Below are 25,897 nucleotides of genomic sequence, written 5' to 3' on the forward strand. Positions count from 1 at the left end.
CTGAACCCAGAGCCATGGGGTAAAATGGGTTTTATACCATACATGTTAGCAATGAGGCAGCATGACAGCAGCAAGTGCCCCCTAGTGTTCATTCCCACCATAGACTAGCTGAGCTTGATTCCCAGCACAGCCACCTGCAGCTTTAAGACAAACAAACTTTGCTTCCCAGGCACATCTTGATTCACTCATTAGTATGAAATGTGCTAGGCTGTGCTATCGGCCCTCTGACTGATCTTCACATGCTCCGAGGCTTACTAGCAATGGAATTGCACTAATAATGAACTTAAGCAAGGCATTATGGATCTCTAGGCCCCTCTAACATTACTGGTGACTTGGTTACACTCCTCAGGCCAATACACCCTTGGTCACTGCCTAAACCAATGAAGCCCAGAAGCAGGTTCCCTGGCAGTCGAGTCCTGGAAAATCTAATTGCCTTGATGGAGATGATGGGTTTGAAGACACCCAGAACAATGAGTCTCAAAATAAAAGATGTGCAGCAACTAAGAACTGGGAATGTGGGGAACAATTTTGCAAGAGAATTACTATTGCTATTGATTTAATATGGAGGACTTATCATTGTAATTACGTGTGAAGAAGCTGATGGGTTAGCTTAACTGGGTGATAAAATTATTAGGCAAGACAAACTTTCTTTGTTCTATCAGAGGATTTAAAAGGGAGGCTGCTGCTGATGGTACAAATGCATGAGTTGATGACTTATTTAGAAGATGCTTTTTTAAAAAAAAATCCTACATTCCCCATGCTACCTCCCACTTCTACTGCCTCGCTCCACAAGTTTGCTTGTTTAGTAGATTGGATTAATTTTCCAGTAGCAATTTCACACTGTATTGGGTTTCTTCAGAAATTCAATGAGAAGAGTGGAGAAACATTCTTGAAAGATAGCTTGCTTGCTGATCTTCCTCTAAAAGGTACAGCTGCAGAGGGCTTATTTAGATTACTGTAATGCATTGTCTGCGGGGCTGCCTTTGAGGACTATCCAGAAATTATAGTTAGTACAAAATATGGCTGCAAAAGTTCTAACTGGGACTGGGCTTTACGAGCACATTATGCCAGTACTTTTCTGTTTCTGGACCCAATTCAGAATATGCTGGCCCCATCACTTCCTGGCATATAGAAGGGGAAGAAATGGAAGCAGTGACAGATTTTATTTTCTTGGGCTCCAAGATCACTGCAGATGGTGACTGTAGCCATGAAATTAAAAGATGCTTGCTCCTTGGGAGGAAAGCTATGGCACACCTAGACAGCATGGTAAGAAGCAGAGACATCACCTTGCCGACAAAGATTCGTATAATCAAAGCTATGGTTTTCCCAGTAGCAACATACGGCTGTGAGAGCTGGACTATAAGGAAGACTGAGCGCCGAAGAATTGATGCTTTAGAACTGTGGTGCTGGAGAAGACTCTTACGAGTCCCCTGGACTGCAAGGAGGTCAAATCGGTCAATCCTAAAGGAAATCAACCCTGACTGCTCATTGGAAGGACAGATACTGAAGCTGAACCTGAAATATTTTGGCCACCTAATGCGAAGAGAAAACTCTCTGGAAAAGACCCTGATGCTGGGAAAGATTGAAGGCAAAGGGAGAAGGGGATGGCAGAGGATGAGATGGCTAGATAGCATCACCGATGCAATGAATATGAACTTGAGCACACTCCGGGAGAGAGCGGAGGACAGGAAGGCCTGGCGTGCTATGGTCCATGGGGTCACGAAGAGTCGGACACGACTTAACGACTGAACAACAACAACCTCAGCAGAGAACGGCAGTTATTGGGTGCCCGCTAAGAACATAACAAGAGGTTAAAATAAATAGTAATACACCACGAGGAAAAAACATTTCTTTGAAACAGTGCTCAAAATGTGGTGTCCCCCACCACAAAACAATTTGCTTTATGTCCCTACAATAAAGCTAGTTGAGCACAGCAGTGCAATTCATGATGTGGATCGGAGCTTTTAGGGCACAATCAACTGCCTTTAACATATTCTCACTGATGTCCGTAGGAATCGTACCAGACCTTTACTAAACAGTAACAATGTTTGTATTTAAGGACAGAGAGCTTTTTTGCTACCACATTTAACTCCTGCTATGTTTCAATAGAACATCAGTGTTCAAGGAGCCAGGACTGAGAATTGTTTGCTGCTAATGTTCTCTGCCAGTAAAACCTGTATTTACTTCAATAAGACATGTTGCAACGAACACTTTTTCTTAATGTTATTTTTTCTGTAACACTTTTGAGCATACGAAATGTGGTTCAGCTCCTGTTTTATCTTTGCAACCATCCTGTGTATGTGGACACACTGGCAGACTGTGATTTCCCCAAGACTGATCCAATGAGCTTCACAGAGATCTGAATATGGGTACCTCATTTTCATAATCCAGCTCATGGATTAGGCATAGTGTGGATAGAGGTGTACAAAATTATGCATGGTGTGGAGAATGTGGATAGGGAGATATTTCTTTCCCCCTCTCATAATACTAGAACCCAGGTAACCCATGAACCTGGTGTCCTCCAGCCATGTTCGACTACATCTCCCATAAGTCCCCAATGGCCATGCTGGCTGGGGATGATGGGAGTAGTAATCCAACAGATCTGAAAAGCATCAGTTTGCAGAAGGCTGGTGCAGAGCTTGAGGACACCTGATTGTCCAAGATGATGCTCCTAACTGCAATCCTAGTGACTCACCACATGGAGCAGCCATGCAGAGCTGAGAGTCCCCAGTTTCAGCTCTGGTGTGAGCTGAGAGCCCAACCAGGAGAGAAACACCATTCTTCAAACCACGTGCTTTTCTACAGGTCTTTTGAGGCTTTACAAATCTCCCCTTAGGGTTGGTCGACACACACAGTCATCATGAAATGTCAGTGGTTTTCAAATTGTGTTCTGAGGAACCCTAGGGATTCTTGGAAGCTTTTCAGTGGTTCCTAAATGGAAAGATTAGTAACGGTAGATAAGTCTACTTGAAAGATAGTTCATTCATCACCCAACTGCAGGGTGCTCTAGGTCTACTCCCATTTCACACAAGGTAACAATAAGGCCCAAGAGACCCAGCCAGGGCCTTGCATGAACTAAGTGTCCTGTCTAGAACACATCCCCAAATCTTCAATAACTCACAGGGGTTCTGTAGCAGACACACAGCAGTTCCTTGGCAGGAAGTACAGGGTCCCTTGAACTTCAGCTATAGGGCAGCTCATAGATTGAAGAAATAAAAAGTTTGAAAGCTACTGAAATAAGCATTCCTCCACATTAACTAGTGCTGCTTGTATATGATTAAGAGGTGCTACCCATTAGAGTTTACACACACATCCGCTACCCAGCTAAAGAAAACTGACTCAGTTACATTAACTGATTACATCTGCATTAGTCTAAAAGCAATAGCTCTGAAGGGGAGAAAAACATACTTTGTTTTTAGATGATGCATGCAAATGTTGCTGCTGGAATAATCTTAGAAGAGTCGTTTTCTCTGACATGAGTAAGAAAGGGAATACCTCTTTCAGATTAACATCTGCCACCCATTGTTTTTGTACGTAAATGTGATTTTTTAAAAATCTGCTATCTGATTAATTAGAGGCAGCTTTTTAATCAATCGAAAGTTGCTTACTTGTTCTTACAGGTCCCCTACTGATAACACATGATGAAAGTTTCAGTCTTAGTGCTGATGCTTTTAAAGCAGTGATATGAATCCATATTTTATACTTGCTCCAGATATCTCCCACACATTCAAAGTGTAACTGCATCAATACAACACCATTTATTTACATGTTTGATTTGTACCCTGCCTTTCCACCAAGAAAATGGCATTCAAGGTTCACATATAGATTCTTTTTCTTACCACATAAATTCTATTTTCAAATCGAAGCATGAAATGCAAGACAATTTTCTAAATACATTTCATAAAATATATGTGTAACAGGGGCCAGTGGAGAAACACATTTCTCTTAAATTTTGTTCAAATCTTTTGGTCAGTAAACTAAGTTATTATGTAACAGGCTACATATAAATGCTGTGCTTTAGAAAACATCTTAACTAGCTGACCTGCTGAGTTAGTGAACATTCTGTAACAATATTGTAACTGCTGGAAGAGGGAAAAGTCCATCATTCACATGTGATCAGGAACTGCATGGAGGCAAGTGCATGGAATTCCATGTATGTGTGAGCGAGCGGGCTGGTGGAGGAGAAATGGAGTGCCCGTCACAGAAACCAAGTGGGCTGTGTGAGAAGAGAAACCCCACTTCCATGCCCAGCATAGAACTGCAATTCTCTGTCCCTCCTCTACCAGCCCCTAGCACCCTAGTAAAACCATCTGAAGGGTAGTAATTGTTGTGGGCTTTTTTACATGGCTGGATAAAATGGGTGGATTAGGACTGAGGAGGCCCAAGTGCAAATCGCCACTCAGTTGTGAAGCTCACTGGGTGATTACAAGCCAGTCACAATCTCTCAACCTAAATCACATCACAGCAGTGTTGTGAGGATAAAGCGTGTGTGTGGTGGACAGAGAACCATGTATGCTACCTTGAGCTCTTGGTGGAAAGTCAGGACATAAAGGTAATCATAATAAACCATTAAATGATGATCAGCTGCTATGCAATTGGTTTGGGAACACTTTATGCAGGACTGAGCAACAGGAGTAGCTGTGTACTGCGTGAGGTCAGGACAGAAAAGGGCACTGAGTGGCAGGGATCTGTGAACATGGGCAACAAAGAGGAGGAAGAAATGTATCATGGGGACATTAAGGCCCATGTTGAACACAAAAATAAATAAAGCTATATTAATAAGACAGACAAAAAGACACCTGCCACTTCTGCAGTTTGGTCATGTTGAGGCTCCAATGTGAAGCCCAGAACGTTCAAATGTGGCTTGGGGAGAGAAGACTTGCATTGCCTTCTCAAATGGCTTTTGCCTCTAGCTTCTCTCCATTGGGGTCACTCTCCACAGCTGTCATGTCTTGCCTAGAGATCAGATATTGTGTGTTGGACCTCTGGCATAGATGAACGATCAGGATAGCGTCAGGAGGGAACAAATCTCTGGGTGTCACTCCAACAGACAAGGAAAGCCTGGCCAAGCCACAAAGAAAACACTATAGTCTGTGAGAAGCATGATATCTGCTCTTCAGAAGCCGCAACAAAAACAACTCTGGTGAATCACCTTGAACAGGTATAGGGATGGAAGCAAAGAGGCTTGGCTTTCATCAAAGACCAGCCTGGCCTGAACTGTCTCAGTGTTAGTTGCCAAAGTCCAGGCAGCAGGAGGCGCAAGGACGACTTTATCAGACTGGTCTTCTTCAGTAGGGTGGGACATACCTCAGACCACCCACCACTTGTGCAGAGAGAGACCTGTAGGCTTGGTTGATCCTTTGCAGGGACAACATGGATTAAAGGCTGGGAAGGTAGAGGCAGCTCTTTTGTGTTACACCCCCTTGTCTTATGAAAATGTACACAGACCCACTCAGCGTGCAAATGGACAATTTAACTGTTTGAGAGTGGATGGTCTCACAGCTTGTTTGGAATACTCATCAGTGCTGAGATCATCCTCCAAGGCCTCTTCTCAGTCCTGCCTCTGGGCGAGGCAGGTAGGGAGAGGACCTTCTCAGTGGTGGCATCTAGTTTATGGAATTCTCTCCCCAAGGAGGCTTGCAAAGGGCCATCTTCACTTCCTTCTCAGCACCAGGCAAAGGCTCCACTCCAGCCCCCAACCCTGGCATTTAATTTTAAAACTATGATGTTTTATTGTTGCCAGTTTTCTTGTAGCGATTTTATGCTTTTCTATTTTGTTACCATCCTGTTCCATTTGTTTTCTTTTGTATTGTATGAGCTGCCCTAAGAACGTTTAAGACAGTATAACTTGTTAATTTTAGTTATCTGTTACATTTATATCCCACCTTTTCCTCCAAGGAGCCCAAGTTGGCATACGTGATCCTCTCCATTTTATCCTCACAACAACCCTGTGAGGTAGGTTGGGCTAAGAGTCAGTGACTGGCACAAAGTCACCCATTGAGTTTCATGGCTGAGTGGGGACTTGAACTTGGGTCTCCTGAGTCCCAGTCCAAGACTCTAACCACTACACCACAGTTTGCACTGTAAACCGCCCAAAGAACTGTTAGCAACAGCAGCAGGAGCAACAACTCAGGGCTATGGAAATGATCTGTTCTTTTAACCACAATTCAAGATACAATGGGACATGTGTACATAATTATTTCCTGGCCATCTCCGGTATACACTCTTATGACACAGGAAACAATGTTAACTAGACAAGTGGATCTCTGGAATTAACATCCTGAGGATCTTCTGCAAAGAGGAGAGCCCCTTCCCAGGGGAAGAACCATAGTTCAGTGGAAGAACACATGAACCACATGCAAAAGTCTCAGATTCAAATCCCTGGCATTTCCAAGTAGGACTGGGAAAGACTCGCCATCCAAAATTCTGGAGAGCTATTGCCAGTCAGTGGTCTGGTTTTGCAAATGATACTAAGCCATGGTGTGGGTTTGTTAACCGTCTACAAACCACAAATAGATGTCATCGTTTGTTTAAGCCATGGCTTGTCATGATGTCTGGAACAAGAACCATGGCTTATCCCGGGCTTGTTTACCCTGAAATGTAGGCTCCCAAGAGGAACAGTCTGACAATGAAACCACTCTGAAGGATGGCAAAATGTGCGGGACAGAAACAAATCAGAAACAGGGAAAACCAGCCACGCTTCGTTTGCTCCTCTGCAAGACAATTCACGGCTAAAACAACAGGCCAAGGTCAACATAATCTATGGCTTAGTGTTATATGTGAATGCAGCCAATGTAGATAATACTGCTGTAAATTGACCAAGGGGCTGACTCTGTATAAAGCAACTTCCTATGTTCTTTCCTAGATGTTTCCAGTACTTTTAAGGAATTTAGTGAACATCTCCAGGGCTTTGATTCCATTCCACTTTCTATACCATCCTAAAGCAATCTAAAATTAAACTTAGGTGTTGATTCACTGGGACCCTTTAACAAAGTACCCAGAGTTACAAATTGATGCCACCATGTAGGTGATCCAGTATTTGAAGGTGGAAGGAAACAGCGCAGAACCTTAAATTTCCCCTGTGAGGCTAAATAGCAAGAGCTTAATATTATTGGAATCCCAGCAGGTAAACTTCTGTAGCATATTAAGACACTCAAGGGATTTCATAATGATGGCTGTGGTTTCTTGTTATTAATATAGAACACCTCATTCTGCATTTTACATGTGCACAAAACATTTCAGAAACATCAAGAAATTAATCCTCTTCAAGGTAAATATTATTTTTATGTTACAGCTAGAGAAACAGAAGTGGTTATATGACCTCAAGCAAGGTCACTCAATAAATATGCATAGCACAGTGTAGCTAAAATTCAGAGTTATAAAACATACTCTTAGGCATACTATAAAGCATCACTGTAGTTGACTGAGTTTACTTGCTGCTAATACTTCTACATTGACACATTACATTTCATGGAACATAGCATGTATTGCCCAGTAACTACAACACAGTAATGTACTAACCTTAGCTAAATGTAGTTTTGGCTGTCACGATAACTAGTGTCTTAATTTTCAATAAAATAATCTAGTTATCAAAAATAATTCTATATAAATGTTTTCAATAAGCCACCGTTAGGACAGCCAAGCACAATGCTGAAGGTCTATATGCTATTGCGGTCAACATTTTTGCATTCAACCACATCCACATTGGAACACAGCTGAAAGATACCTGATTTACTTTCATTTCTGAAGCTATGTAGGTCTGAGTTTGACCAATATACCTCGGAGGAACACAGAGGAACCTCAAGAACAAACTCACTGGAGGAAGGAAGGCATACAATTTAAAATATAAGCAATCAACGCTAAAGAGACACTGTAAGGTTGCATGTGGTGATAAACAGTAAAATCAGGTATAAGACTGTAAATTTGTTCAGTGTTTCCTTTCACTTAGGGCAGGGTAGGCAATGTGAGGCCCTCCAGATGTTTTGGGCTAAAATTCCCATTAGCCCCAGTCAGCATGGCCAGTGGTCCATTGGAAAACACCAATTCCAAGATTACTTACTTCTGATTTAGCAGCATGAAACCCAACCTGCACTGCTCTCACCCAAGACACTACAGTGCAATCCTATAAGGATAGGCGACCGCCTATCCAATGCAGGGCAGAAGCATGAAGGGGATCATTCCCTCTGCGCTTCTCCTGCCCTGCATTTTCGGTTAGATAGCCGATTGCGGCTGTCTAGCCGTGGGAGGGCTGAGTGGGGAAGGAGGCTCCTGTACGACACATTGGATGTGTTGTACAGGTATTTCTGCCCACCCCGCAACACCCCCAGACACACCCCTTTCTGGCCGCTCTGCACTCCTCTTGTGAGCGCAGAGGACAGGACTGTTCCAGGCTACCTCCAAGGCAGCATGGAAGTGGGGGGAGGTCAGTTCTCCGGGCTCTGAGGTTGGTTCCCAGAAAACCAGATATCCTATGGCTATCTAGCCACTATCGAGTGGCCATAGGATTGCTCCCTTAAAGATTAAGAATTTTATTGCAGCCCAAGCTTTCATAGAATCCATCAGATGCATAAAGTATCATCCTGAGTTGTCAGCTATATATATATATATATATATATATACATACATACATATACACACACACATGGCACGTGTGTATATACATATAGTTGGAGAGTGGAATGCAGGGGTGAGCAACTTGTGGCCCTTGACAGGTTTTGGCCTAGAATTCCCATAATCCCTAACCATTGGCTATGCTGCCTATGGCTGATGGGAGCTGTAGGCCGGAAGGCCACAAGTTGCCCACCCCTAAGATAGAGGGAAATGTACGCAGTGCAAAAGGTACAGACTGTGACTTAAATGTATGCATGCAAGAGGTCTCTGCTGCCTGGAAGAGAACAGCAGGAGTTGGCTAACCTGAAGTTTCTCCCCATACAAAGGATTGGGAGGAACAGGTGAAATTTGAAGCCTCCATTTCGGGAGTGCCAATTATCTGACCTTGCTGAACTGCCCCTTTGACCTTCAGTGATGATCAGGTGATCGTGGCTAGCGCAACGCCCTCAAAAGACTGACCTGGTGATTGCTACTTGCCTACGGGGGGGGGGGAGCGGGGGACGGAGGGACGAGAACAACCCCGGACAGGCTTTGCCCGCTCGTTTTCCCCCTTCCTTTCTGTAGCCAGTTGGGAACCTTCTCTGAGAAGTATCCCAAACTGGGTCAGGTGTCCAAAGGATCACGCCGCGCACGCAGCACCAGGCCGGCTACTGATCAACCTGCGAGCACACAGGAGCAGCCGCCTCGCCTCGCCTCACCAGATCGTGGGGAGTGGGCAACGCCGCAGTTTGCAACGGTGCCCTCCTCCTTCGCCGCCGCCAATCGGCCCAGACACGTCGCGTCACCCCACACCCTCCCCGCAGGCTGCAGGAAAGAAAGCTGCACGGCCAACCCGGGATCGGGCCTGCCCGGGTTGAATCTGCTGCTTGACACGGACCCTGGCCTGCTTGCTTAAGGGAGGAGGGCGAGGCGAGGCGAGGCGAGGCGAGGCTGGGCGGGGTGGAATATTTAAACCTGAGGGAGCATGAAAACGGACACGTGTTTGTGGCTGGAATTTAAGAGCAAGGATGGCGGTTTCGGCAGGAGGAGGCCCAAAAGACGAGCGACGCACACACAGGCACGCGCAGCATCCCCCTCCTGGTTCTCTCTTCGCCGTCCCTTCCGCACGCGGCATTTCGAAGCGAACAGATGCCGGGCCCAGAACAAGCCCCGCTTCCTTCCAAGGCACATCCATTCGCGTGACCCAGACTAGACCTGATCACTCCCCCCTCCTCTCTGCTTGCTCTTAAGCTGACTGCGCCGGCAGCCTGGGTCATTCTCTTCCTGCCGTGGGAAGTGCGTTCTGCTCATGCGCAGAGGCATTCGCCCCGCTCCTATGCCATGGACTGGGAAATAGGTTCCAGGACTGGGCCGTGTAGAGCTGCCCGCGCGTCACCTCGTTTTCCCTCTCCGCTTCCTACGGATTCTCCTCGAAGGGCATGTGCGTGTTTGAGAAAGGCGGGCGGGCATGCGCGCGCGCACACATCCATAGGCTTTCCCGGCCGGCTCAGGCTAGATCTGCGGGTCTTGCTAGCCGCTGTCTGAAAAAAAAAAAAAAAAAAACTCCCTCCCCAGCCCCTCCCGCTGCGACTCACACCAGCAGGCGAAAAGATGGTGTTTCCGTGCCGGGAGGGGGGTCGGGGCCCCAGCTGCTTAAGGTGATGCGCCTGTGGCTTCTTCCCTGGGAGCAATGTCCACTGAACTCAGTGCGGCTTACTTCCAAGTAGACCAGCCGAGGATCTGCAGCAGCTGGAAATCAAGGCCATTTCAAGACTTGTTGGAATAAGGGCCGTGTGTGGAGATGGGGGGGGGGGAGGCAGCCAGCGGGAATCGCCATAAAATGAAGGGCACCTGGCGAGTCCAGACGACTCCTCCAGCAGAGCAAAGCAAGCTAGACGTCGCTCGGCTGGCGGCACCAAATAACTGCGTGCTTAACGCGAGTGCTGAATGCGGCCGACGTCCCTCCTCCGCCTCTCCCAAGTTCCCAGCCCTTCCTTGCTTCCAGGCAACCGGCAAGAGAAGCAATAAACCCTCTTTCTCTCCTCCCTGGCTACCCCCCACGCGTAGATTCACCGAGACGCATCGAGCCCAACGTGAACGGCCGCCGAAATGCCGGGCAGCATTTCATGAGCCACCGAGCGAGGCGCGTTGTTTTTGGCACTGATCTCAAGGGTCGAATCGACACAAGCCATCACCCACCCGTTCCATAGGCGCACGCCCCCCGCCCCCCACACAAAAGAGGTGGGAGGAGGTAAGCCGTGCCTGCGCAGAACGGCGGCTAGGGGTGAGGGGTGCAGAAGAGGTTGGCAGCGGAGTTCACAAGATAAGGGGCAAAGATGCTCGAGGGTCAGGGGTGATACTGGAGGAAACCCGAGGGCCCGCTGTGAAAGAGGCGGAGGGAAGCAATTGGTTTTCTGAACAGCATCATTTGGGGAAACATTCTCCATTATATAATTTTGCGCCGAAATGAAACAACGGGAGTCTGTTTCCCCAGACAGTGGCGTGCTTGTTCAGCCGGCGAGGTTCCCGAATACCTGACCCATTCACGTGAACGCATCGCCCTACCTAGACGTGATCCACAGACCCACATGATTAATGCACGCCGCGCGCGCACACGCTAGGCGCGCACAGTCTCATCTTTTGCCGGCACATTTTGCTCTCTCCATCTCGCACCCCCCACGCTCCCCGCCCCATCAGCACCACCACATGCCGCGCGGTCCTAATCTGTGCCATGGAGATCAGCACGCAGCAGCGAGATACACACTTGCTAAGGCGAGAGCGCGAACCGCTCGGCCCTGCGCCGCCAGTTCGAAGCGAGCCCCGATCACGTACCAGTTCTCTTGCATCCACTGAATCGCTTCATTCTCGTTGAATTGTTTTTCAAATTCGTATTCTTGCAAAGTCAACACTGACATGTTCATTGGGCCGATCTTGTAGGGAACGCTTGGCTGCGCCTGGCTGAAAATACAATGTCTGCGAGAGACCGTTTTCTTTCTTGCTTTTCTGAGCGCCTTGTCAGTATCTCCTCCTCCTCCTCCTCCTCTGTCTCTCTTAGCTATATCCTTGTTGTAGCATTGCTTTTTCTCCTCTTCCTATAACCTCCTCTCGTGTCTGGAGATCTCTCCTCCTCCCCGTTTCTGCAATCCACCCTGGGCGGAAATAGAGCCGCGGCGGTCTTAGCGCCCAGCGTCTACAGAACTCCTCCCACATCCATTCATTCTCGAAGGGCGGGTTCGCTTTCGGCAGTGCTCAGACAGTGGTAGCGGCAACGGGGGGACGCATCCAACCATCCGGAGCGCGTAGCCGTCGGAGGAAATCGCCAGCCCCTTGTAAACGTGTTGTCACGTTCGCTTTCCTAACCACGTTGAATGAGATTCCAGCCCTAAAAGCTGGCGAGGGCCGTACCCACTGTTTGCACAAGTAAAACAAAAAAGCAAAGGTAGCCGTGTAGAAAGTTCCCAAGTCCATGTTGCTGTAATAATTTTATTAGGCCAGCCAAAAGATCACACACACACCCCAAAATTGTGCAAGCTTTTGGGATTGCCAGATCTCTTCTTCAGGCAAGATGTTAAAAAGGCAGGTAGGGGGAGGGGGAAAGTTTAATTTAGTCATCTCCCCCCTTCCTTTTTTATCATTTTGCCTGAAGAAGAGATTAGTTATCTCAAAACTGGACTACTGCATTGCATTTTATGTGGGGCTGCCTCTGACCGTGGTTCAACTGTTGTAAAATGTGGCCTTTCAGATGCTAAGGGGGCCCAGAAAGTCTGAGCATTTAACACTACTTTTGCACCAGATGCACCACCGATGTGTTTTGGGGTCCAATTCAAAATAGTGGTGTTAACCTTTAAGGCCCTAGACCAGGGATGGGGAATATGTGGCCCTCTAAGGTATTGCTGGACTGCAACTCCCATGATTCCTCACCATTGGCTATGCTGGCTAGGACTGATGAAAGTCATGGTCAGACAATGGCGGGGGGAGCACGCTTTCCCTGCCCTAACCAGTTTGGGACTGGGTTACTTAGGGTGCTATCCTATGCATGTTTAAACAGGAAAAAGGCCTACAACTCCCAGCACGCCAGAGCCAGCCATGCTGGCTGGGGGGTATGCTGGGAATTGTAGGCCTTTTTTCTTTCTAAACATGCATAGGACTGCACTCTTAAGGATTTCTTTCACCCATGTAACCCTGCTCATAATCTTAAATTCTGCTCATAATCTTAAATGCTGTTGCACTCATGTCCTTCGTGTAGGTTTCCCATGGGCAGCTGGTTGGCCACTGTGTAAACAGAATGCTGGACTAGATGGACCCTTGGTCTGATCCAGCATGGCTCATCTTATGTTCTTAAGTACAACAGCAACATTTGGGCTGCAATCCTATCAAAGCTGTGAGGACCAGTACCTCCTTGACCCAGGTAACCAGCCCCCTTTGGCAAATCTCATTTGCTAGGAATGGACACAGATTAAGACCAGGTATAGTTCTCACCCTTCAAGGATCCTGCCATCTTTCTTTGGCTGCACAAACTGAAAACCATAAAGGGGGGGGGGGACAGGACAAGAAGAAACTTCAATCAAGCCCAGGTCCATATCTGTAATTAATGTGGTATCCAAGTCAGAATGCATATGAGCAATGCTTATACCTATATTATATGTGTGTGTGTGTTGGTCACATTTATTTAAGGGCACCTTTTTAGTTTATCAAAAAGGTACAGATATGTTCTAACTAATTAATTGATTAACAGTGCAATCATATACATGTTTATTCAGAAATCAGTCCCACTATGCTCAATGTGACTTACTCCCAGGTAAGGGAACTGTGGTGAAGTGAAACCACTACTTTTTAAAATACTCTCATATGATTTGTTGACTCTAATAACTTTAGTTGACCAGTCTCCATCACCAGTCTCTTTTATTTAGGAAAATGTTGGGGCATGCTGTGGAAACCAAGACTGAAGTTGTAGTGTCATCTCACCAGGGAGGCAGTGAAAGTTCCAAACAGGTGTCCTAGGTCAGTCTTACATGGACTACATGGACTACATGAGGGTGAACAAATGTAATGCAAACAGTATGGAAATACTGTTGTTTGGGAATATCATCAATATTTTAAGGGATTTCCTTCTCTCATATGAACAAGGTCATATTTTCAGATCTTCTTTGAAGGCCCAACTGCAGGTCCCTGCACCTTATGGAAGGTGCAGGTCCCTGCACGTTATGGAGGGCTACCCAGGACAGGGCCTTCTCAGCAGTAGCCCCAAAGTAGTAAAACTCCCTCCTGGAGTCAGTTTGCTTCCCCCCACACTAGATTGTCAGATGCTGGGCAAAGGTGATCCTTTTTAGAGAGCTTTAGAGATTTTCTAAGTTTTGCATTTTATTTACTAGTTATTTAACTTGGAGTATTTATTTGCACCCTTCCAGTAAATACTCTCAGGGCAGCTCACAACCAGAATACCCCTCCCCCATTGAAACATAAACTAATACTTTTTTGTTTTGCTTTCCCATTGGTGGTTTCCTGCTGCTGAATCTTATTAGTTATCAGATTCCTGTTATATTTTGCAGGGTGTGCGTGCGTGCGCTCATTTATTATGGCTTTTATGATTATTAGTGAATTATGGATTTCTAAATTTAATTAGCTGTCTTGTAGTTCTTTTTAGATCAAAAGGTGGAATATATTTAATACATCCGTAATAAATAAAAACTGCATACTCAGGAAGGAATATCTTCAGTACTTTCTGAGATATGCATCTGATATCTAAATATACCATTTCCCCCCTCAACATGATTATTGTATTCATATGCAAATTTATGCAGAATTAGTCAATTGATACTAAATTCATACAACTGATCAATTAACAACACAAACCTCACACAGAAATAAGTCCCATAGTGTAAAATGGGGCATAGGATTGTAGTTTTTTAAATCAGGTATGAGGCTCTTTTTTTTTAATTACTATTGTAACTGCATCTTTATCACCTGTTTTGGATGCTTAACAACTTCTTTCATGAAGAATGGTAAGTTTAGTTTTGTGAACGGCTGATAATTTAATGTATAAATACTGATATTTTTAGAAGTCCAGTTCATTTCCTTTCGTAAGTTCTCATTGGCCTTTATATTCCATGAAGCAACTGTAATGGGCTTTAGCAATTAAAAAAATGGTTGGAAGACACCTCTACAGCTACTTTTAGAAATGACCTATTTGAAGAAATGTTAATATTTTCTTTTTTAATATTCATTTTCATTTTGTGTAATGTGCTTTTTAGCGTTTATGTACAGTGATATAATTTTTACATGTCTATCTACATACACTTTCTACCCTTCATTTGGCCTTCCTCCCTCCAGCCAAATTTATTTTTATTTATTTCAGTGGGTGTGTTAAGCAACTACTTACATGTTTTCCACCGAAATCCAAAGAGACTTTAAGGCTGCAATCCTATCCAATCCTTACCTTCGAATAAACTGAGTAGACATACATAGGATTGCTCTGTAAAATGCATCACTTTGGCTATATTTTCCTTACTTAAAAAAAGAAAAATAGTAATAGTAGCCCTTTTATTTTTAGTTATTTATTTTCTATTTCTAATGTGGAAGCAGAGATGCTTAAAAGCAAAGGAATTGCAAATGGATGCAAGACACGATGTGTCCCCGCCAAGGTATGGGAAAGAAACTTGTGTGGCCTAAAACTGAAGCTCTTTAAGACCCAGAAGCGCCCTTGTGGTCTGCAGTTGATGAAGCGCACAGGTTTCCTAGCGGAATGTCAAAAAGGACTGCACCACCGAGAACTAGAGAGGAGGGGGGGATATTATTGTTAAACGATGTGTATAAAGGATATTCGATCGACTGAATGCTCAGTGTTGAAACATGATTAAGAAAAAAGAAGAGGTGTTTTGTTTTTTCCCCCAAAGAAACGATTAGAGGGATTCGCTTAGGCCAAGCGTTGAGTTTTGAAATCAATTCATCTGTTTTGATGAACTTAGAAACGGACTCTCGAAATTGGGGCATCCGGCTCCCCCTCACCTTTTGTGAGCCTCAGTTCAAATGATCCCAGTGTCTAGATCGTTCTGCAAACTGAGGTATGAATGAAATGACGTCGCGCTCAGAAGTGTGCACGAGAAAGGAGCAGAGTGCGGAGGGGGGCCGGGGTGGAAACCTCCAGGGTGCCGAGCCTCCGGCTTATGTGCCGGAGACGTGTTCTTTGCAAATCATCCGATATAATGATGGCGGTCATGTGGCTAAATTACACCCCGCCCTAAACCCCTCAATTTTTGCAGGGTAACCCTTACCGCGTCTAGTCACCCGTAAATCCCATTAATTCCAGTTGGATGAGTTTCCAAACAAGTTTGCTTAGTCTCGCAGATCTGATGCTTATCTTTACCTCCACAGAGGAAATCGCTATAAAGAAAATCCGTCCTAAGCAAATTGTAGGTAGGACGACGGCCAGTGTCTGAACCGGCTCCTTGTAGTGGCCCCTTTAACGGTAGCTGAATCTGCAGCAGTGAGCCGGTGATCAATGGTTTCTTTCTCTGTCGTGAAAAGCTGCGCGTGCTGATTTTTGCATAAAAAAATCCATGGTAAAGGAACATAGCCCTCCCCTCCCGCTCCTCACACATGGCCAGTTTTGGTTGCTTAGAGGTGATTGTTTGTCACTCAACCGACGTCGCTGTTCAGTTACAACCAACCTGTTACACATTAGTTTCTTTCTTTCTCATTACTAGCGTGCAGCTTCTGCCGGCTAAATTTGCAATCCGCAAACCAGTTGGACTGGATTACTTGGATTTAAGCCAGTTTACTTAATGCAGCTGAACCAGTGGCGGCCCTACCATTCTAGTTTAACTGGTATGGAGACAGTGCCTTAATACTGTTTTTCTGTCCTTAGCATATTAACTAATCCAAAACATGCTTGCTTAAAGTAAATCCCACAGATTGAATGGAGCATCTGGTAAGTAAACTTATAACAAACTTCTTTTGCTGTGTTTTTATTGAAAAGGAAATGTTTCGAGCAAGCGGCTTACACAACTAAGTATTCAGACCCACCAAGATAAATGGTAGCTTCCACCAGCCATGTATTGACAGCTTTCCAGGTTGTTGCATGAACCCGTTTTTGCAGTTCCACCAACAGGCAGCAAAACTAGAGGGTTTATCTAGCACTATATATGGCTGATTAACTGCATTCAGCATGAATGGCATCAAGGTAGATGGCCAAAGCCATGCTTTGGAGGCAATTGATTCCACAACCTTGCTGAAGCTAAGCCAGTCTGGGTCTGGTCAGTGCCTGAATGGAAGACAAACTAGAAACCCTATATGTACTGCCTTCAGAAGAAAAGATGAAGAAAGGATATAAATGAAACAAGTTCTGCAGATCTAATTTACAGGATTAGGTTTTAGGCTACAATTGCTAGGGTGAAATAATCGCTATGGAGCGACACATGCCTTAGTCACCTCCCAGTTAGATTACTGCAGTGCATTGTACATGGGGCTGCCCTTGAAGAGTGTTTAGAAACTGCAGCTGATGCAAAATGTGGCAGCCGGACTTGTCTGGTATATGTTATTTGGACCATATTATACCAGTCTTAAAACAGTTGCTTCACTGGCTGCCAGTTCATTTCCAGGCTCTTTTCAAGGTGCTATTTCTTACCTATAATGTACTAAACAGTGTCAGATGAGCCACTGACTAATGTAGATTGTGTATATTTTGTGGATGGGTCTTGTCAAAGAAATGCTAAAGAGATATGCTGTCTGTACATCCCAAGTTGTAATAGAACAAAATTCTTTTGCCTAACTGTACTTCTGCTTAAGTGGCAGAACTTTTTGCCCTCTCTAGGGCTACTGCCTTATTCCTTTCAGCAATAAGCCAGTCTCCCATGGCAACTTTTGAAGACATTGCACAACTCCAAAATCAGGCCCAAATGTTGAAAAAGTAGAGACTGGCTGGTTGTCTTCAGTACAATGACCATTTGTGGCGCTCTCTGGACGGCCGCCTGGTAGCTCCCATGGTCCTTCTTCCCCACCTTGTAGTAGCAGATAAGAAGGGTAGAATCGACTGAGTCAATCTCCTAAGAGGTGAAGGTGCCACAATGATTTAGATCAAGCAAATTGCATAAATGTAAATAATGTGTTTAATGTACTCAGTAACTTTGTTTTTGCTTTTAGAGAAAATGTCTTTATATCTGTATTTGTGGCTATTGTTCTTGCTATGTGAGAGTGTGAGATTTTTATTTCTCTTAGTCATCAAATGCCTGTCCTTTGAGTCCACTAGACAGATTGTCCTATATGCCACCTGAAACCTACAATAGCATCAACTTTGTTGTTGTTGTTGTTCAGTCATTCAGTCGTGTCCGACTCTTCGTGACCCCATGGACCATAGCACGCCAGGCCTTCCTGTCCTGCGCTCTCTCCCGGAGTGCTCTCAAGTTCATATTCATTGCATCGGTGATGCTATCTAGCCATCTCATCCTCTGCTGTCCCCTTCTCCTTTTGCCTTCAGTCTTTCCCAGCATCAGGGTCTTTTCCAGAGAGTTTTCTCTTCGCATTAGGTGGCCAAAATATTTGAGCTTCAGCTTCAGTATCTGTTCTTCCAATGAGCACTCAGGGTTGATTTCCTTTAGGATTGACTGATTGGACCTCCTTGCAGTCCAGGGGACTCGTAAGAGTCTTCTCCAGCACCACAGTTCGAAAGCATCAATTCTTTGGCGCTCAGCCTTCCTTACAGTCCAGCTCTCACAGCCATACGTTACTACTGGGAAAACCATAGCTTTGATTAGACGGACCTTTGTCGGCAAGGTGATGTCTCTGCTACTTACTATGCTGTCTAGGTTTGCCATAGCTTTCCTCCCAAGGAGCAAGCGTCTTTTAATTTCATGGCTACAGTCACCATCTGCAGTGATCTTGGAGCCCAAGAAAGTAAAATCTGTCACTGCTTCCATTTCTTCCCCTTCTATATGCCAGGAAGTGATGGGGCCAGATGCCATGATCTTAGTTTTTTTAATGTTGAGTTTCAAACCAGCTTTTGCACTCTCCAATTTCACCCTCAACAAGAGGCTCTTGAGATCCTCTTCGCTTTCTGCCATTAGGGTGGTATCGTCTGCATATCGGAGGTTGTTGATAATTCTCCCAGCAATCTTAATTCCAACCTGTGATTCATCCAGCCCGGCGTTTCTCATGATGTACTCTGCATATAAGTTAAATAAGCAGGGTGACAATATGCAGCCTTGTCGTACTCCTTTCCCAATTTGGAACCACTCGGTTGTTCCATGTCTGGTTCTTACTGTTGCTTCTTGACCCTCGTACAGGTTTCTCAGGAGACAGGTAAGGTGGTCTGGTACTCCCATCACTTTAAGAATTTGCCACAGTTTGTTGTGATCCACACAATCAAAGGCTTTAGCGTAGTCAATGAAGCAGAAATAGATGTTTTTCTGGAATTCTCTTGCTTTCTCCATGATGCAGCGAATGTTGGCGATTTGATCTCTAGTTCCTCTGCCTCTTCGAAACCCAGCTTGTACTTCTGGTAGTTCTTGGTTCACATACTGCTGAAGCCTAGCTTGTAGGATTTTGAGCATCACCTTGCTGGCATGTGAAATGAGCGCAATTGTGCGGTAGTTTGAACACTCTTTGGCGTTGCCCTTCTTTGGAGTTGGAGTGTAAACTGACCTTTTCCAGTCTTGCAGCCATTGTTGAGTGTTCCAAATTTGTTGGCATATTGAATGCAGCACTTTAACAGCATCATCTTTTAGGATTTTAAATAGCTCGGCTGGAATACTGTCATCTCCGCTAGCTTTGTTGTTAGTAATGCTTCCTAAGGCCCACTTGACTTCACTCTCTAGGATGTCTGGCTCAAGTTCAGTGACCGCACTATCATGGCTATCAGGGACATTAAGATCTTTCCTGTATAGTTCTTCTGTGTATTCTTGCCACCTCTTCTTAATCTCATCTGCATCTGTTAGGTCCCTGCCTTCTTTGTCCTTTATCGTGCCTGTCTTTGCACAAAACGTTCCCTTGAGATCTCCGATTTTCTTGAAGAGATCTCTAGTCTTTCCCATTCTGTTGTTTTCCTCGATTTCTTTGCATTGTTCATTTAAGAAGGCCTTCTTGTCTCTCCTTGCTATTCTCTGGAACTCTGCATTCAGTTGGATATATCTTCCCCTTTCTCCCTTGCTTTTCGCTTCCCTTCTTTCGTGAGCTACTTGTAAAGCCTCATCAGACAGCCACTTGGCTTTCTTGCATTTCTTTTTCTTTGGGATGGATTTCGTTGCTGCCTCCTGAACAATGTTACGGACCTCCGTCCATAGTTCCTCAGGCACTCTGTCTATCAGGTCTAATCCCTGAAATCTATTCCTTACCTCCACTGTATATTCATAAGGGATATGATTCAGGTCATACCTGAATGGTTCAGTGGTTTTCCCTACGTTCTTCAATTTAAGCCGAAATTTTGCAACAAGAAGCTCATGATCTGAGCCACAGTCAGCTCCAGGTCTTGTTTTTACTGACTGTATAGAGCTTCTCCATCTTTGGCTGCAAAGGACATAATCAATCTGATTTCGATACTGACCATCTGGTAATGTCTATGTGTAGAGTCGTCTCTTGTGCTGTTGGAAAAGAGTGTTTGCTATGATCAGCGTGTTCTCTTGGCAAAACTCTATTAGCTTTTGTCCTGCTTCATTTTGTACACCAAGGCCATGCCTGCCTGTTATCCCAGTGATTTCTTGACTTCCTACTTTAGCATTCCAATCCCCTATGATGAAGAGGACATCTTTATGAATGATGAAGAGGACATCCACTGGAGAAGGAAATGGCAACCCAGTATTCTTGCCAAGAAAACCCCATGGAACGTATCACAAGGCTAAAAGCATCAACTACTTCCATGTAAAAATCAAGATGTGTGTGACTGGCAACAGAGAGTGAGTGTTGGCTGAGGACGGTCATGTATTGGTCATGTAGTATTAGCTAATGTGTTTGAACATGTATTGTAGCTTAGGCTCAGCCTTCTGTGTGTACCAGTAAGTGTTACTTCTCAAAGAAGGAAATAAAGGTAAACTGAATGTTTGTTGAGGGATGCTGCATGTGCTAGAATGATGCTGTCGAGAATGAGATTTTAAAGTGGTCTAAGTGTAAACTTTTATTGAACGTCACTGGTGAGATATATTTGTACACTGAGGTAACAGTGGATTTGAAATCCTATGTGTTGTGCATTGTCCCATTGTTGTGTTAGTTATTGTTATCTCTTGCTTTGTCTTCTTGCTTTGTATGTAGCCTAACAAGCTTAATGATAAATGATTTGTTTTAATTGTTTAATAAACAACTGCATATAGAATCTGAGAGAATTCAAGGGAAAAGCCTATTAGATTGTTTCAAAAAAATAGCAAGCAGTCAGGCGTGAATTTGCCCAGAATCATATGCAATAATAATGCAGTAATCAAGTGCACAAGTACGCTGATTTGCAAAAAAGTCAGCAATTTTCATGATTTTAGAGTTTGTTCTCATTGCTGTATTCACATAGAGTGAAAGCCACGTTTTTCCTACTGACAGAAGCTAAAATAATGCACCGTACTTGCTCTTCACACTGTGTGCCTTCTAACTGATAAGGAATGCTTCTTTCTGTACTGTGAGAAAACTTATTTTGCTGCCAAAAGAGAAAGGCCTTGGTGAAGTGGGGCCAGCAGTGTGTGTACTTTCTGACAGTTTTCTTCTAACTTAGTGAGACTTGCTGTATAAAATCCTGAGTGAATTAGCCTGTTATCTCTTCTCAGTCTGAGAGAAAGAGGTGCACCATCTGCTCAGATAACCAGCCCTGGAGTATGGCACTCCGTCACTCCCCCGGAAACCAGAGTGACTGAACCAAGAGTTAAGAGATGTGTAAGCTTTCTTTTAATGTACAAGTAGATTTCATTCAAATGAAGAAACGTTCTTTTAAATATGTATTAGTAGTTGTGTGTACAAAAGCTCTGCAAATTCATCAGTATTTCCAGTGCCCCTACCATCCCCAGCCAGCAGGACTAGTAGGAAAAAAAAAGAAAGAAGTTTTAAAGAACAAATTAGCCAAAATCTGTGCTAAAACTGGACGGAAATGGCCAGATGCTCTACCTTTGGCCCTGATAAACATAAGTGCCATTTCACACCGACAAACTGTGCTCAGTGCCCATGAGATCTTTATAAAGAAGCCCATGAGACTCCCGTCTTCAGCACCTATTAAAGAATATCTTACTAACTTGCATTTAAGGGATGAGACTGTTGAACTATTGCCAAGCATTAATGGAATGTGTGAAGGCTTTCCATTCACAGGTTAAAAAGTGCTTCCAGACATTCCTACGATACAGTGTCACAACCTGTAGCCTAGAGACTGAGTCTCCAACAAAGTCCATCAGAAGAAGTCTTCCCTTGGGCCCCATGGGAAAAGATCCCATCAGGTGCTGTTGACCACCCACACCGCAGTTGAAGCTGCAAAGATAGCCTACCTGGATCCCTATATCCCACTGCAAGAAAGTGTTGCCCGCTGGAGACGTCGTGCCCCAGAACCAGACAATACTAGATGTGCCTTAACACAGAGTTCATCAGCCCTTTGAGTCATTTTGGACCCGGAAGAGAAGAACATCTCTGGTTGCCATCGTGGTACTGGCTTGTTGCCCTTTTTCCTGCTATCATGTCAGATCTTCTTAGACTTTTGGGACTTTGGCCTCCTCTGGATTACAAAATAGCCACCTCTAAAGGACTAGTAGTTAGCCAAGCACTTGCTGGTGAGGTGACCATAAGCCTAGCAGTGACACCAGCTCCTGTTAGTGAAGAAAGAGTTGTCTCATCCTCCACCAGAGGCACATTTTCATGATGTGGCCCACCTGCATCCTGCTCCTGCTTGACACCTTTAGTTGCATGAAAACAAAGAACACTTTCCTGGAAGTAGTGAACCAGATTCAAGTAGACTTGAATGTATCCACCTGCTAGATCTGCAGCCATGTGCTAGTTCATGCTCATAGAAGCATACCAATGATCCCAATTCCACAAAATGAGACTAAAATGATTAAACCCTATTACCTAGATCTACCGGAAACAGCCACCTAGCAAGATGTGCAGTGTAATAAGCATAATTGTTGTTTATATTGTTTTGTGCTATGTGGTCATTGCTTTGATTAAATGTATCAGATTCCTTACAAAAACGATACATAAAGCTGAACTGCACCAGATGGTCAGTAGAATGCAAAGAGAAATGTGAAAAGAATAGAAAGACATAAGTAAAGAGATTGAACAACTGGTAACAATACAAGCATAGATGGTGAGCCTGATAAGCTCAAAGGGGCGATTGTGAAAGTAGGCCTGACTAGGCCTCATAAGTAGTTTGGTTCAGGTGAGGTGCCTGATGGGATTGAGTGTGTGCACGTGTGTGTGACCATGAGAAGGTAGTTATAATTTGCTCATAAGCAAGAAATTCCTATCCACCTAAGTAACTCAGCCCTAAAGATAAGAAGGCTGCTGTGCTGATAAGACTGTGCTGAGTACTAATTGGTTTCTGAGCATGTGTAGTGTGTTTTTCTTTGTTCTCCACCTTTCACTCTGTATAAATGCTTCCTGTTTTCTTTGCGGGGGAGAGAGACAGTTTCGTCTGTCTCTCCCATGGTCGTGATGTGCTTTAATAAATTTCTGACTGTTCAACCTAAGCTGCCTTGGATATTTCCTTAACAACAGCTTGGGCACAGGATGTCTGAAGGACCACCAGCTTCTACGTGGGCTCACCTGTACTCTACAATCATCATCTGAAGCCCTACTCTAAGACTTACCACCCAATAAGGTTAGGGGTGCAGTCCTATTGATTGCACCCTGGATGATCGTAAGCCCCCAAACTTGGAGGCTTATGATCATCCTATGCAGGGTGGGAGGAACGGCAGAGGTGACTGTCGCCTCCCTGTCCTCCCGCCCTGCATTTTTCTCTAGATGGGCTTTTTTACCTGTCTAGCTGGGGCACTTTGGAGGGGGATAGAAGGAAGCTGGTGAGGACTCAGGACAGCTCGTATCCTGGCCTCTCCAGTCTCCTCCCCTTCCTGCCCATCGGAATGCCCCCTTCTCCCGCTCTCCAAGGTTGTTTTTCTGACCTTGAAGAGCAGCTGGTGGAGTAATTTCCATGCCAGCTACAAGGGGGCAGGGGAGTGGGATCAGATCTTTGACTCCCCCTTCTGAGATTGGAGCACATGGGTGGGGGGAATCTGAACAATCCTATGGCTCCTCAGATGCTGTCTAGGAGCACTCCCTAGGTTGGTGGGGACATGGGACAGGGCCTTTTCTGTGGTGGCACCCTGTCTGTGGAATTCCCTTCTCATGGGGGATTAAATTGGTTCCCACAGTGCTTGCTGTCTAGGTTTTTTTTTAAAAAAGTGATAGGCTACGTAAATGTTTACGTAGCCTATCACGGCTGACTTTAAAAACAAAAAACAAAAACGCGCGTACGCAAATGGCGGCGTTCCAGAGAGTTTTCTCTTCGCATTAAGTGGCCAAAATATTTGAGCTTCAGCTTCAGTATCCGTCCTTCCAATGGGCACTCAGGGTTGATTTCCTTTAGGATTGATCGATTTGACCTCCTTGCAGTCCAGGGGACTCGTAAGAGTCTTCTCCAGCACCACAGTTCAAAAGCATCAATTCTTTGGCCCTCAGCCTTCCTTATAGTCCACCTCTCACAGCCATACGTTACTACTGGGAAAACCATAGCTTTGATTAGACGGACCTTTGTCGGCAAGGTGATGTCTCTGCTACTTACTATGCTGTCTAGGTTGGCCATAGCTTTCCTCCCAAGGAGCAAGCGTCTTTTGATTTCATGGCTACAGTCACCGTCTGCGGTGATCTTGGAGCCCAAGAAAATAAAATCTGTCACTGCTTCCATTTCTTCCCCTTCTGTATGACAGGAAGTAAACACACAATACACATACACTAAAATATCTGAAATAGGTTTCTGTTCATGCTGAAAGTTGGGTTCGAAGTAGTTTAGTGCAATGGGGCTCAGACATCACCTCTGCCTTGTACTCAGTCCATTGGGGAGGTCACTTGTCCTTTGCCATGCCTACCCTAGCAGCAGGATAGTTCCTCAAATTGCCAAATGTGCTCATAGCCCAAAAAGATTGCCTCCCCTGGTCTTGGAGATGGAGTTTTCTCATCAGGCTAGATGGTTCACAGCCACTTCCCTCACCTCTGCTCCAAAGAAGATTTGCAGCAGCAAGAAAGACATGACGAGGAGTGACAATGGTGGTAAGTCCTCTTCTCCAGCCTCCAAGGCGCTGCTAGTCCTTTGTGGTCATATTCAAAGTTATGTTTATGTTTTAAAACAAGAGATACTGGGGTTCGAATTGGCCTGCACATCAACCAACCCTTCTTAGGTACAATACTTCTTCCCCTGGTGCTCTCCAGTTGTTTTGGACTACAACTTCCATAATCCCTGATCATTGGCCATGCTGGTTGGGGTTTCTTGAAGTTGTAGTCTATCACATTTGGAGGGCACCAGTTTGCCAAGCCCTGCAACCCTAGGTGTGCTGGAGGTGGTAGTCATTATATGGTGTTTGAAAAAAGCGCCCTGAAAATTCTCCAAGGCACCATCCTCGTTATTATCTGCCTAATAACCCTGAGCTACTGGTAACCTGTTCAGGCAAGCAGACAAGTCGCTAGATGTATGTACAAACTGGAGATGCTCTGCTCTAGAAATTGCCCATGCCATGTTGTTGTCACAATGTGATCTTCTCTTGAGGATCAAGCTGCAGGGAGAGCTGGTTCTGCTGGCTGGAAATAGTCACAGAGCACTGCTTTGATTCTTTGGCTACTGCAGCATCACAAAACCTCCCTCTCCCCGGAGCAGTTTGAGGGTGGCCTTATACCAGATCAGAATATTTGTCCAAGTGCACTTATTGCTAGTAATTCAGACTAGTAGCGGACATTCAAGGTCTCAGGAAGAGCTTTTTCCATCACCTGCTGAGCCTTCTAGGTGGAGATGCAAAGGACTGAAACCAAAGCCCATCTGCATGCAAAGCGTGTGCTCTGCTGGTGACCTGTGGTGAGCCCCAAAGCAATGGTCCCTTCAGCATACAAGGAGACTAAAAGGGGGGGGGGAGGACAATCTATCAGAAGTATGGGGAAGGGGCAAAGGTGACAAGGAAATCAACACTCACTGTCTCAGCAGGTCTGTGTCATTTGAAGGACAAAGGGTGAGGAAAGCTGGCAAACCAGTGGCACTGCCAGGGTTGAGAGGACCCTAGGCAGGGTGGCCTCTGAAGGTCCCACACACTCCTGGGCACTCCCCCCCTACACACTTGCAGTCCTCCCATCTTCTCCCCCCGGCTCTCTCTCTCTCTCTCCCTGC

General features: G+C 45.1%; 1 protein-coding gene and 1 long non-coding RNA gene across 3 annotated transcripts in view; one reads left to right on the top strand and one right to left on the bottom strand.

Moving 5' to 3' along the window:
• The window catches only part of ELOVL6 (ELOVL fatty acid elongase 6), a 100,913-nt gene extending 89,267 nt beyond the window's left edge, over nucleotides 1-11,646 (bottom strand). For both annotated transcript variants that reach the window (XM_084855861.1, XM_084855862.1), the window contains exon 1: nucleotides 11,422-11,646. In XM_084855861.1, the coding sequence (XP_084711987.1) occupies nucleotides 11,422-11,510 (89 nt within the window). In that variant the 5' untranslated portion in view covers nucleotides 11,511-11,646. The remainder of the gene's footprint in view (nucleotides 1-11,421) is intronic.
• Nucleotides 11,647-15,427: 3,781 nt separating this feature from the next.
• LOC146343810 (uncharacterized) lies at nucleotides 15,428-23,217 on the top strand. Its single transcript, XR_014792568.1, has 3 exons — nucleotides 15,428-15,650; nucleotides 16,293-16,516; nucleotides 20,294-23,217. It is a non-coding gene; the product is annotated as an uncharacterized LOC146343810 (long non-coding RNA).
• The last annotated feature ends 2,680 nt before the right edge of the window (nucleotides 23,218-25,897 follow it).

This window comes from Heloderma suspectum, chromosome 5, assembly GCF_057233095.1.
Source record: "Heloderma suspectum isolate Gila_16-S chromosome 5, 16-S_ref, whole genome shotgun sequence".
NCBI classification, from domain to species: domain Eukaryota; kingdom Metazoa; phylum Chordata; class Lepidosauria; order Squamata; family Helodermatidae; genus Heloderma; species Heloderma suspectum.